This window comes from Lytechinus pictus, chromosome 2 (genome assembly GCF_037042905.1).
Source record: "Lytechinus pictus isolate F3 Inbred chromosome 2, Lp3.0, whole genome shotgun sequence".
Classification (NCBI taxonomy): Eukaryota; Metazoa; Echinodermata; class Echinoidea; order Temnopleuroida; family Toxopneustidae; genus Lytechinus; species Lytechinus pictus.
In genome coordinates, this window is record NC_087246.1 from 33,180,888 (window position 1) to 33,196,075 (window position 15,188).

General features: G+C 35.8%; 1 protein-coding gene across 1 annotated transcript in view; it reads left to right on the forward strand.

The window, feature by feature from the left end:
• Positions 1-15,157, forward strand: part of LOC129254376 (centromere protein J-like) — a 33,291-nt gene extending 18,134 nt beyond the window's left edge. The window contains exons 9-14 of the mRNA XM_064095606.1: positions 132-412; positions 5,372-5,675; positions 5,893-6,033; positions 6,961-7,034; positions 8,436-8,631; positions 10,425-15,157. Of these exons, the coding sequence (XP_063951676.1) occupies positions 132-412; positions 5,372-5,675; positions 5,893-6,033; positions 6,961-7,034; positions 8,436-8,631; positions 10,425-10,553 (1,125 nt within the window). The 3' untranslated portion in view covers positions 10,554-15,157. The remainder of the gene's footprint in view (positions 1-131; positions 413-5,371; positions 5,676-5,892; positions 6,034-6,960; positions 7,035-8,435; positions 8,632-10,424) is intronic.
• Positions 15,158-15,188: the final 31 nt, after the last annotated feature.

Below are 15,188 nucleotides of genomic sequence, written 5' to 3' on the forward strand. Positions count from 1 at the left end.
GGGTCAAAAGGTCAAGTTTTTGCTCTACTTGGAATTAGTTTTCAAAGAATAACCAGTTTCATTAATTTTATTTTTTTGAAAAATTGGTTGTACATTTTTAGAAATATCTATATTGCTTTTTCTCTTGTTAGGGGAAGCCTATTTATGCCCAACCCTCAAGCACAAATGCTAGGACCCCCAAAGCAGCTGAAAATCAAACTATAGAACAGTCCAATAACAACAACATCAATAGGAAGAGGCCAGAAAGTGAGGACCGTCCCATTATCAGAAATGGGGATAGCCAGCATCACAGAGGAAGTGGAAAGTCAAGGACTATGTCAGAGAGCTCGGATGATGATGATGACAGTGAAAATGAATACCTTCAGGCATACCCAGCACCAAGAATGGAACCTTCCAAACAGGATGATGCTATGTGAGTTTGGTTTATATATTGGTTATGTTGGCTCATTATAGATATTTTTTCTCCTTCTCCTTCTTTATTTTATAATTCTATTCCCTTTTCAGCTCTTGTTCTGCTCTTTCTCCTCCTACTCTTCTTTCTTCTGTTCTTTCTTTCTCCTTCTCCTTCTCCCCCTCCTACTCTTTCATCTCCCTCTCCCCTTCCTCTCCTCATTCTTCTCATCCTCTTTCTTTTTCTTCATTTTATTTTTCTTCTTCACCCTTTTTCCTACTTTTTCTCTTTCTTTCTTATCTCTTTCTTGTTCTTTGTTTTCTTCTTCCTATACTTATTTTGTTGTTACCCTCTTTCCCTTCTCATTCTTCCATTCCTTCCCTTCTTCCTCCTTCTTCCTGGTACATTTCACTCAATGAAGCATTGTAATTATAATTGATTCTGAATTTTAAATGACATATACTTCATGCCTTTTATTTTGCATCTGTTTTCTTACAAATATATTTATGGAGGATATTTCACTAAGCATTTTTTATTTTGTATTTATTTTTTATTTGTTTATTTTATTTTATTTTATTTATTTATTTATTTATTTTTTTTTTTTTTTTTTTTGGGGGGGGCAGAAATTCTTCCTATTTTCATGTATCCAGGCATACATGTAGAAGATAATGCTCTGCCCCATGTCTGTATCCCTATAGATTAAGTACATGAACTACAGATGGGGACTAGTCCTGTAGTATATATGTAGATGCATTTAACATTTAATAACAATGTATTTATAATCTATTATCATTCCATCTCATTCGGGACTATATTTACACAGGGTAAGTATACAGGCGGTCGAAATTGAACTGGCCTTTATTGATGTAGGTTGTTTGATGTACTGTTTACTAGTTTTTACAGTATCCATGTGAATCTGTGTCCCTCTGTATTGCAGTCAATTCAAACCATTTCACTCTTTACTGAATATTTTGTAATGGCCAGTATCAATAAAAACTAGCTATGATTTAATACCAGCAAAGGAATTTCCGTATCAAGGAACAGCTTTAGCTATTAAAATGGGTGCTTCCATGACTACATTTTGTTACTTCAAATACCATTTTTCATCGTATTTCCTTCCCCGGGAACACAAACAATGATAGATACTTTGTACATAAGTAGAAGGTATCTGTTAGAAGATATGTTTCAAGTGTCAAGTAGCAAGAAACAATCAAATTGCTTTTACTGAGATATATTTTCTTTGTTACATCAATAGGTTTCTTTAAAGCATTTGCTAGATTTTATTCATGAAATGGTCATTCACTGTTTCATTAAGCTTTTTTTTGCATTGCCTACACTATCGATCAAAACAAATGATTGGTTAAAGATAGTCATATATCTTGATCTACTGACACAATCCCATATGGGCATTTTCACCACAGATGGACACAGAGGCAAAAAAATCAAGTTGATATTCATGTCAAATGCTTTATGTTATTTAATAAAACAAGACCTGAAGTTTCTGCGACAAAATTTTTTTCCGACTCTGGCAGCCATTTTTTATTTCAAAATGGCTGCCAAAGTATGGATACAAATTAGTGTTGAAAATAGTATATTGATACATATTTTGTTTTGACAGATTTTTAAAGAACAGGTTTGATCATGTTGTTTTTGCCTGTGATTTAGCTTGCTATTATAACACTTTTTAAAATCCCACAGAAAGAAACACCAGTAATTCATTCATCTGATAAAAAAACATTGATGAAGTATGTGATATGGTATGTAATGTCAGTTACCGAAAACATGAACTTTTTTTTCTGATTTCCTGGAAAAGAGGATATATTATATGAAACTTGGTAGATTTCCTCTCTAGGTAACACCCCTCCCTTCTACACCAAAATTAAAGATTACCAATTAACAATGAAGCCATAGGGTACCATTAAATATATGTAATGTCAGTTACCAAGTGGAAAATGTAATGTCAGTTACCGAGATGTAATGTCAGTTACCATGATAAAACGTTGGTTACCAATATTGAAATGCAAATATGTGGTCAATTTTATGGTGAAGAAATATTGTATACTTGTTAATTAAGTCTTTCACTTTAAAAGTCACACCAGAAGGAGCTTGCTATTGACTTTTAAAAGGTATAGTAGTTCACAAGGAATACTATATGAAATTATGAATTAAGTTGCATTCCCATCGTGCAAAAAAAAATTACTATGAAAAGAAATTGTTTTGTACATACACTTACCAAGTACCTAATTGTTTGTATCAGACAATTTTTTGTTTGGTTTTCGGGGGGGGGGGTAGGGGGTACTTTTCCCAACCTATTGCCTAAATCTGCAACATTTTTTAAGCTTAACATTGTGATGAAGGGGATTTCCAGGGTCCCTTTTTTAGTTTCTAGGATTCTTTTGAGCATTGCCTCACTAAAAGTAAATTCCTGGTTTTTATACCTGTTAGTAGTGTGGATGTGTGATACAATTTTGTTTTGGTTTACAAGTATAGATGAAAAGTGAAATTTGACAGTTCTGATCAATGTTGCATGGATCTACTAAAACTGTGATTTTTTTCTAATTTACAAATAGTTCAGTTTCAGTTTAGAAGCTGGAGTTTATTTTTTGTTGACAGCTTAAAAAAGAAATTAGCAAAGAAAATGATTAAACAAATTATGAAGAGAATTGAAATCCGACAGATATGAACAAGCATTGCTTGCACTGACCAGAATAGAAATCAATAAAACTACATGGCTGCATGAGATTCGGGGGAGGGGTACGTGTAGCCTAGGGGAGGGGACCCTTATTCATTTTGCCTTTCTTTAGGGGAGGGGAGGTTGGAGAAGGAAAAGGTTTAAAAAGTCAATATAAAACTGATGAATATATTATGGGTGTATAGTCAGAAAAATCCATGTGTACAGTCCATGCAATATTAAATTACTATAGGAAAACATGTAGCTGCTATCTTTTGATAATTAAAAATGTGAAGTATTATGAAACTTTTATGATTTTAAAAAGCCTTACATATAAGTACCAAGAAAATTATGCCTTTGAAAATCATATAGCACTGGTAAATGTTAATGTGTATTTTCAGTTACCGACAAGTAATGATAAAAATGTTCAAATCAAAGAAAGGAATTAAGAAAAAGAAGAAAAAATTTCATTGAAATGTTCCTAGAAACTCGGGTATACTTCCACATCAAGCTCACTTTCATACAAAGCCCTGCACAGAAGATACAATGCAATGATTCCACACATTTGACTTCCATGTGTTATCTCTATGGCAAATTAAGTGTAATGTCAGTTACCGTAATGTCAGTTGCCAGCATGGTTGTGGAAAAATTATCATAGCCCCCAAAAGACAAAAACAAATTGTTTAATATTTTGACACATCTTAACCTAGTAACGGAGGTATATCTACATATTCAAATTATTACTCTATCTACTCAGGGACATGAGATATTTCAATTTTAATGAACACCCTGAAATTGCATTGTCCTTTTGCGTAATGTCAATTACCGACACATTTTTGCTTGCTGATTCGTAAAAAAATGTGGTTACATAGGCAAACTTAGTATCAGAGTATACAGCAAGGTTCACTTTATTAAATCTATCAAAAACAAACTCCCATCATTTGTTGTTTTAGAGATACACACAATGAAAGGTGTGAAAACATTGTGCCGTGTAATGTCAGTTACCGTGAAAATGCCCCCATGTTTTTATGGAGGAGTGTGTGATATATTTACAATTATTCAATGAATTTGAAGCATGTTGAACATCAGTGAAGGTTTGCATGTTTATGTTTGCCTCCATGCCTTCGATCACATGGCCCTTAGTGTTTGATATTTTGTTTATACATGTATCATGTCCGTTCTTTTCTGTGGCAACATATATCTTGTATTGCAAATGATAAGAGGTAAAATTTTGCAGTTCTGCCGTTTTGGTATTGCCTTTATCAACGTCATCACTGTATAAGAAGTTGCTTTTATATAGTATGGATCTTCATCACTCTCTTTTTTTCATTTGGTATTTTTCTCTATTTCCCTAAGACTTTTTTTAGTACATGTATGAACAAATCCAAGCCCTGTTAAAATACAATTACGGGTATTGCGTTTTGTTGATATGAGTGAAGTTGCTTGCATTGTTATTACATATTAAAAGGGACAATATAACTTGTCATAATTTCTCTCATAAGAGGGTTACCATATTTTTTTCCAGCAAATGCAGTTTTCCATTGAACACTGCAGGGAAGTGTTCACTTCTTAAATTGATTAGCCATATTGCATCCATCAAACTTAATGGCCCGAATTCACAAAGGTGGTTTTAAAAACCCACGATTGAATCCATGGATTATGCAGATTTCCTGTGTAAATTACGCTTAATTTAGCGCGTATCGGGCGCGTGTATAAAAATGTCCAATGCCGATGCGCGCTTTTGTCACAATCTGCCAAATTGACGCCTGTTACCATGGTAAGATACGCTATTTTATTTATGAGTCCACTGTTTGTAGAGTGGACTCATGAATAAAATAGCGTGGATAACCATGGCAACAGGCGTCAATTTGGCGCACTGTGACAAAAGCGTGCATCAGCATTGGACATTTTTTATACACGCACCCGATACGCGCTCAATTAAGCGTAATTTATACAGGAAATCTGCATAAACCATGGACTCAACCGCGGGTTTTAAAATCCACCTTTGTGAATTCGGGCCAATATGTTAAATAGTAATATTTAGAATGTTTACTAAATGTTAATGTTGCCCAGGGCTTGAAATTATTCCCTCCACTTGCTTAAATTTTAACATTGTTGCTCAAAAATTAGTAGTTTTCTGGATGAGCATAATTGAAGGAGCTTTTTATTAAGCATGCGTGCATGAATGAAGGTAGTACCAATGAAATTCCTCTGTATCATTTTGAATGGCAATATCTCATTTAGCATCAGGTGATGAAGTAGGTACTTTAAACTGACTACTGTACCATATATGATACTTTCGTTGACAGAATCTATGAAAGCCAAATTGCCAACCCCAGACGGAGTCGATCTCCGTCCGACCGGGAGCGACCTCCCATCCCCGTACCAAATGAGAGGACCCCGCCCCCAACCAGGACCAAACCGTCATCTCTGTCCCCATCTTCACCTTCTACCGCTCAGCCCAGTCCCCAGCACCTTCCCCATCCCAGGCCAAGGGCATCGCCACTCAGAAATGGGTTCAACCATGCAGGTGCAGGGGTGGTCGGCATACACCAGGATGGAGGGGACGAGGAAGAGGATGATTACGAGGATGTCGTGCATGGAGATGGCAAGGTAAGTTCCTATTTTTATATTCCAAAATATTTGAAGTGATGGCCCAGCCGAAACCCAAGTCACCAAGAATTTCATATTTTATAGAGTCTTGAAGAAGCAGCTCCCAAATGATAACTTGATGAAATAGCCATTTTTTTTTGTTTACTGACAAGGTTCCTGGAATGAATTTAAACTGAGAATAACGAAAATATATCAATATTTTCCGGGAATATTACAGGTTGAGCAGGTCAAGCCAGACGGGTCAAGAGTACTAACGTTCTCTAACGGGACGAAGAAAGAGATAAGTGCCGACGGTCGGACCATCATTATCTCATTCTTTAACGGAGATGTCAAACAGATTCTTCCTGACCAGCGTGTGGTGAGTCTTGGTTCAGTATCAATATCTTCAGGGATGGCATTTTTTTTAAGTAGGGCCCCTGTTTTCAACGTAGTTCAGGCCATTTTCTTTTTCTTTTTTGTAATTTTTTTTTTTCCATTTTAGATGATTTGCTGATTAATAAGTATGAGGAGCATCGATAATTATGTAATACAAGCATTTTTTTAGGGGGGGGTTACATTTTATTTCTCAAGAAATTCCTTTGTAGTCTTGCCACTATTTACACGTTTTTGCCTCTATTTATCTTGACTTAGTTGACACCTTTATTGATTTGCTGCTTCTATTTGAATATTCACATTTTAAAGCTAATCTTAATTAGTTGCAGCGAACAAGGATTTTAGGAGAATGTCTTTAAAAACTAAGGTTTATTGTCGGGAAATAATGGTAGATCTGCATTACATCTGGTACTTTTAAGTAAATCTAACTTTGTGAAATAATAAAATCAAAGCTGAAAAGGGATCAAACTGACGGTTGCCATCACAGATTAGCACATGTCAAACAGTGTATTTGTTAATGTTGTGTGGCAAAAGACATGTCATTTAGCAGGTTTCCCATGCTTATTTTGCTATTTTGGGGGAATATTCTACATTTGATCATTTGCCACATAATTTTTATTCATACATGTACATGTACCTTCGAATACTTGAGTGGATATTTTACTAGATTCTGTTCAAATTCATTTTGAGATTGTTTAACCCGATAATTTATGTCCATCCACTTTTCCTCTAGGTTCCCTCCTCCAACAAAATGTTTTCTTGTTTTTTTTTAGATCATTCCAACAGGCTTTAATACTGATTAAATAATTTATTGGTTATTTCTCACTACATTTCACTTAGATTGATGAAAATTCTATACAACATCTAACGAATCCCAGTTCACTGTGTAAGCTTTGTATTTGTTTCTTATCAGGTATACTACTACTCAGAAACCAAGACAACCCACACAACATACCAAGACGGCTTAGAAATCCTTCAGTTCTCGAAGTAAGTACATTATATGATTCTTAAACTTTTTATCAAATTTATTGTGAGTTATTGTCTTGAATTCAGAAAGGTAGTTTTGAAACTTTAATAATTGCATTTTATTCATTACATACATATTTATTAAGAAAGTGTCCTATGTGAATTGCGCACTTTTTGACACAAGAGGCGAAATTGATGCCTCTCAGCTTTTCAGGTTAACTATATTAATGAGCCCACTGTCTATGTAAATTATTCAACACAAACAGTAATCACATTCATTCAAAACAGCATGCATTCGTTATTGAGCGCTTTCTCAATATAAGCACTGATTGAAGCATAAATAATGCAAGAAATCTGCATAAACCATGGTTTCAAACTATGGACCATTCAAATCCACCTTTATGAATTTGTGCCATCAAGTTTGGGATATCTCACATACCGCAAGAAATGGTCACCAGTCCTGCCTAAAAAACATGTGTAACTTACAACCAGGACGATGACAGGGTCCCCTGGGTGAATTAATCAGGGGGAGCATTTTATGAACATATTTGTCTGACAAGTTGTCAGACCTGACAACCTTCCTTGATTTTGATTGGCTTAGAAGCACTGTTATGATGGAAACTATCGAATAAAACGGCTGACAAGTCCTTTCATGAAACGCTCCCCAGAGCTGTCAAGAATGCTCTTGTCACCAAAGTATGGGAGGTATCTTCTTGAAAGATGGATGGTACAGCATGGTGTTTTAAAAGGAACATTGGGAGATCAAAAATGCAAAATGTGTGGCTCACTATTTATTTAACAAACTTACTTAGATTTTTGCTTTCACCTACATGGTATCATTGTTATTGAAGATGCTAATGTTATAGGTTTTGGTTTTTTTTTTAGTTGTGGAAGTTGCACATTGATATAAAGACCACAAATGGGAGATATGAGAAGCAGTCTTTACAAGTAGGTGGTCTTTATGGACAGACCCCTGTTATCCATCTTGAAATTAGAATAGTACTCGAGGGAAACCAAACCTGTGGGGTGTTCATAAAGCTCTTAGTAAGCTATGAATGATTTTACAAACGACTGGTGATACCTTCTTGGGTGCTATAATCAGTTTCTCATTCAATTACATGTTGCACAAGAAGGCATCTCCAATTGTGCATAAAGTCATTCATAACTCATGAACAGCTTTATGAAACACCTACCAGGGACCCATTGCATAAAACTTTTGCCATGAAAAACTCTGGCAAACAAAATTATGCCATTGAAAATTAAACTTTAGAAAACTCAGGCAAAAAATTTGCCAGAGTTGCCAGAGTTTTTAGGGCAAAGGTTTTATGGAACGGGCCCCGTTTGTCTTCATAGCCAGGTGGTCCTTCTGTACAGGTGGTTGCTAAAGCAGGTTTGACTGTATCTTGCCTTTATATCACACAGTAATCAAACCGAGAAGCACTACCCTGACGGCACGAAGGAGATCACCTTCCCAGACCAAACCATCAAGTATCTCTTCCCGAACGGCGGAGAGGAGAGTGTGTTTGCGGACGGCACCGTCCTGAGAGTGGACCCCAACGGCCGGCGCGTCATGGAATTCCCCAACGGTCAACGGGAGATCCACACCGACCAGTACAAGGTAGGTCAGACTTCTAATGGTAAATTTCCACTTGGTCTTAACCCACTTTGTCTACTTTCCATTTGGTCTCATCCCAGATGGTCTAATCGAAGTCCGACTACGACCAGTTAGTCTACTAACCCACTTAGTGCTACTACTCAAACCATCACTACTCAAGCCATTTTCAGCTCATCTCATCTGGTTTACAGTCCTTTTCAGGATTTCACTCACTTTCAAGAAAAGAATACCTCTAATTTCCTCTTTTGCATCCTTTCTCGTCTTTCCATTCCAATTTTTCTGCCTGTATTTCCTTTCCCTTCTTTATATTACACATGGTGAACCGTAAACCTTCTCCATGTTATAAACTCCACCATGCAAACCTACGAAGATCATCTAACCCACTTAGACCATTTACCGTATTGTTTAGTTTGCAGTTAGGTTATACCCGTTCTGGCTAATATCCTCTTGGTTTAGTACCACTTCTACAGATGAACTTTTTATGAACCAAATTTTCATATGACAAAGTACTAATATGAAAGAACAGATGGAGTGGAAATCAGACCATCTGGGCATTAGACTTAATTACTGTTAGACCAAGTGAGTATTAGACTAAGTGATGTTTAGACCAAGTGGCAATGAGACCAAATAAATATTTGTAGATCAAGTGGGTTTAAGAGATGATGTGAGAATTAGACCATATGCTAGTACACCAAATGAAAACAAAGCGATCTGTCTTAGAAGGTTTTCTATTCTATCAAATATAAATTGTATGTGGCATTCCTGAATATTTCATAATTGGTTATGAATTGGTCTTTAGCACCAAAATTGTATCAACCATTCAAACTTATGGATTGCATGCATGGAAGCTCATTTGATGCAAAAAATTGTTGAACATTATTTGGTGTTGCTTATTGGTATTAAGGAGTTGCTTTTTCAAATATCAAGTAGACTTGTAGGCTGTTTCATAAAGCTGTTTGTTAAGTCGCGCGTGACTTTACAGATGACTGGTATATGTTCTCACGCTATTAACATTTCATACGCCAAGTTAATTGACCTCTAACAGCAGAGCTGCCAAGTAGTATGGATTTTCCGTATTCAGTACTGAAAAATATGAGAAGAATACTGATGGTTTCATGCAAAATACTGATTTCTAAAGTTCCAGTTTTTGTGTGGTCTATGGTATTTCTTTGAAAATACTTATTTCCACACCAAAATACTGATTTTTAGCTTTTGTGATATTGAAATGTTGTTGTTCAGGTTGTGCCCAGCTCTGTAATATTAATTAGAATGAATCTGATTGAGCTCCGAAAGAATATGTTTCTGTTCTTCATAAAGTCATACTAACAAACAGATTTCTAAATATGTTTTCAAGCATTTCATAAGCTCTTAATTACAGCGCAGTAGAATATATGCACATAGTTTCTGCGCTATACAAAGTATATATATTATTATTTTTATTATTGGTATTATTATTGTTATTATTATTATTATTATTACTACTACTATTATTATTATTATTTTTCTTATTATTATTATTATCATCATCATCATCATCATCATCATCATCATCATCATCATCATCATCATCATCATCATCATCATCATCATCATCATCATCATCATCATCATCATCATCATCATCATCATCATCATCATCATCATCATCATCATCATCATCATCATCATCATCATCATCATCATCATCATCATCATCATCATCATCATCATCATCATCATCATCATTATTATACAGCCCCCAGTTAGAATTGTTTTTGGATTCGTGACAGTAGCTTCTCTGTTTTTTCCTCTCACAGAGAAGAGAATATCCTGATGGCACGGTGAAGACAGTCTTCCCCGATGGTCGGCAAGAGACCAGGTACTCTAGCGGTAGGATCAGGATCAAGGATAAGACTGGAAACATTGTCGTTGACAGAAAGGGATGAGGTATCAGGTATCCATGTCAAATCATATCGGGGTAGACTCTACAGTATTATTTGCCTTTAATATACCACTTTTTACGTTTTGAAGAGCGTCTGTAAGTGCGAATCAGAAGTGACCCCAGTCTTTAGATTTTGACTTGACAAGCAATGTTAATTTTGTACTTTGTGTTAGCCGAGCCTTGGGCGCAAACGAAAGTGAACAGAATAATTCCAACAGGCTCTCCTCCCTGTGTAAAAGGTATTCATGGCAAGAATTCACAGAACCATTCTTGGACACCATCATTTTTTTTTCTATAGAGAAATTGAAAAGGGAGAGATTAGGATTCCTGATGAAAGGGCAGTTGTTGTTTTTTCTTAATGAACTGAACTATTTGGATGTTTGCTGGTGGTCTTTTACATCCTTGCTCTTACACATCATATGTACTGTCATATATTTCTTCTCATGGTCAGTATATTTGTATTTCCATTGCCAGTCATACATTTTGTGTCAGTTTCATTTTAAGTTTCTTGCCATATTTGTAACTTCATGTAAAAAAATATCTGATTTTCACTATCGGAATTTGTATTCTTTAACTGATGATGTTTTTAATTTGTGCGTTTGCATGATGTTTAATTATGAATTGTGTGCTTGATTTTGCTAGATGTGTGAGGCAAAAATAAACTGCTTGCCTGCCTGCCTTCTAATGAGGACATTATCGTTTTGTTTCAAATCATCAGACAAAAATTGTGTTTCTGATAGGTTTTCTTATTATTTTGAATTATTCATTTCCAGTAAACAGCAGTAATTGTAATATTTCTAACATGGTGTTTTAAAACTACTTCTTGGCTTTTCTCAGAAGGTAGTTGGTAATTTGGTAAAAGCTTTCACTTTTGCCTCTCCCAATGAATATTTTTGAGATACTGATTTTACTTTCCCACTGATGGTAGGCCTACTGCTAGCCTGACTTGAATTCTTCATCAATTGACTTTCTCTTAAAATGACATGACAAGTACCAGTCATTCCAAGATGAGAAAAAAGTCAGCTTTAGATTGGCTATGCTGCTTGGTAGTATGAATTACATTCTCCTCTTTATATCACATCGTGTTTACAAACTCCTTTAGATTTTTTAAAGATACCATTTTGTATAGCAGAGCCATAAAATTCTGGTGTGCAGGAGAACACTGTTGTTTGTCTGCACTTCTAAAGGCGCATGTATTACACTTCGCAGTATTGTCATGAGGTAGAAATCATCCAGCATGTGCATCTCAGAGGAATGCTTCATAGATTTTTAGAGGATGATAAATTGGCCCAGAACCATTGTGAGATATGAGTAGACGCTTGAAGGATTTAGAGCAGCTGTACTAGCAATTAAATGAGACACAAAAGTTGCATCGCATATGTAAAGCTCTTTATTGAAAATCTAGATAAGAAAACTCCTGGCATTGGGTGGATTCACAATATGGTGCACCATCTATCGGTTGTAGCAAACAGGCCAATTGTCGCAGTCTACATCACACGTAGGTGCAGGCAGCGCAGTGCTAGTTTACTGTTATGTGACTGTGATGCTTCAAAAATGAAAACATGGCAAGAGTTCACCAAAAAACGGTTTAAATTTCGCACAGAAATATGCATAAATAAGTGTTTGGTAACGCAAATCGTAAAATAGCCTTAAAAATGGACATACTGAAGCTGTTCGACATGCACTCATCGGAGTAAAAACGCATGAATGACTAAAATGCTAGAGCAAAACAATATATAATAGAATCAAAACTAGACATTGGACACGCTAAATGTCGAGCCGAGATTTGCTGTCAATTTAACAAGTTAGGCTTGGTACCAGCCGTATATTTAAGCGAAGCAACTAAAATAACGCAAGGGTTCTTACGAACTCCTTCTGGCGGCATAGAATCGGGTATGTTAGCTGGATATATGCTGCCTCGAGCATGCACAAATGAGTGAAACTCCTTGCTCGGCTGAGCACCTTAAACAGAAATACTCGCGCAAATTTCTCTCCCACCTCATGGACCCTAGTAGTAAATAGCATATCCGTTTGAGCCGCATCAGCCAGCGCTGAATAAACGCATGCATGCATGCACTTTATTATTAGTGCATGCACCAGATGTCAACTTTTCCTCATGAGGCATTGCGAATTCTGGCCTGTTCGCTGCAACCTATAGATGGCGCACCGTATAGTGAATCCACCGAATGGAATGCAAGGATTATTTTACTCAACTGTAGTTATACTGAATTCATTTGAATATGCCTTTTGCAGAAGACAGTACCAATTTCTGAAGTAATGAAGTACACATTTAGCCTACCTCTCTTTACATGAGCTTTTTCATAGCTGAATGACTTTTGTAGAAATTTTCTGAGCATGACCTATGCAACTTTTATAGATTAAATGTGAATGAAGGAGATAAGTAATTTCTTGCATTAGGTAATTTTGATGATTGTGTTGTGGAAGCGATGTTTTTTTTACACACTGTAGAATTTATGTGAAGCTTTGGCAAATTTGCAAGGTGAAATTGTATTTGTATCAAGAATTGTACAAACACATTGTGATCTTAATTTGTTTGTTTAGTGCAAAAGGGGTGTTACTCCAATCATATAAAGGGTTTAAGACCATTATGAGTTACTCAAACCATGTCAGTTCATTTGTTTCAAAAGATAGTATAGCATGAACTGCTTCATATTATAAAAATATACAAAGATGATGTTAGTGGCAATGCTATTCACTCGAGGACTTAAAGCGACCTTTCATTGACAAATCATGGGGAAATCAAGGCTTATCTCAGAACAGAGAAGGGATTCAAGTCTTTCACTTAGCTGCATGCCTGGGGGTGTTATTTAATAGACGCCGGCATGTCTGGAGGTCTTTTGGAGAGCAATAGTTAGTAGACTAACCAACCAGAAGTAATCTGTGTGTTTTCACTTTGAAACATGTATTAACTTCGCAGAGATTATTTATTTTGGTTTAGCAATCAAGAGACCTGCTATGAGTCTAGGAATTGGGATTGTTGGAAACTGGAAATGCGATGATCCGAAGTAAATAACCATCACGAGTTCGGTCAAATTTGTGCTGTCCGAACTTTTATCGCATTAGTCTGACGTGCGCCCATGACGGATGGATTATATTATGCATGTCAATTGGCCTTTTGCAATTTCGTATTGAATCAATTTCCTCATGATTTGTCAGTGGCTGGGCCCTTTAATAATAATAATAAGCAGTTCTTGTATAGCGCATATCACATTGTGTTATAACGTCTCCATGTGCTTCCAAGGACTTGGATATGATAACCCCGGCTTTAGCTTGGTAGCTGTAATTACTTACAGCGCACACGCATTTTAAGGAATTAATACCTATCGGTACCCATTTACCTTACCTGGGTCGAGTGCAGCACACTGTGGATGAATTCCTTGCTGAAGGAAACAGTGTTATGGCTGGGATTTGAACCCACGACCCTCTGTTTTAAAGTCCAGAGACTAATCCACTGTGCCACAACGCTCCACAATTTTTATAATTGTGAAAGAATCACAAGAACCTGCTTGGTTATTTTGCAAAAACATTGTAGATACCTGCATCGCCACTAACATCGCAAACTTAAACCTGTGCATTTTTTATTTATGAATTGTTTCGACAATGTGATCATATACATGTAGGAGTAGCCAGTTGATCACGTTTTTTTCACACATGCTACTGGAGTATCCTATAAAAGATACCTCATAAGTTTCTTTTAACCAAAATGTGAGTTGATCATTAGGAGTGTTGTGCCCATGATAACCCCGCCCCCCCCCCCCCCATATTCCATTCTCTTATATCCAATTAATCAAATCCAATTGGAAATTTGTGGAGCAGTCATACAAGTTTATCAACTATAATTTTTGTAATGTGATACAGGTCCCTAATCATATGTGGGCCAGTTATTGAGAGCAATTACATATTTTTGTGAGGTTTTTACTTTTCTAATGTTTATGAAAGTTTACTGCACCATTATCAATAAAGTGTGGTCAAAATTGCTTCTTAAAGCAATACTTCTACAAAACGTTCAAAGATTAAGCATGCTATTGAATTTATTAAAGACAAATTGAATTTGGAGACCTGATATTTAATTCAATTATACTTATGTTGATTGATGATATTTAATCTAGTAGTTGTAACCGAGTTTATCTTGGAATGTCCTCTCTGCCCAGACAAGGTGTTTAGTTAATCATAAATTAGTAATTTAGCAAAATAATGACCCGCTTTTACCGTTATCTCAGTGGTAAATTAAAGCTGGACAATATATGCATCAGAAAAGTCATAAGCTTTTTAATTCATGTTGAAGAAGTTGCTTGAATGTATTCCAAATTTGTAAGTGATTGAAATGTATCAGGCAAACACATTTACCTTAATCTAAAATATATTTAATAATTTGTTCAAATTATATAGTAATTATGGAAGGTAATACATGCACTGAAATCATTAAAATTAATAGAAGACGCCTGAATATAAGATTGATTAAAAGGTGCACTCAACTATATATTTATGTGAATATGTATATATATATTAAAGATAGCATTTATCAAAATAATTTGTGCCTTATGTGGACATGCAGCTATGAATAAATACTTTGATAGAAAAGAAAAATACATCTTTAAGACGTTTCCTTGTGTGGTCG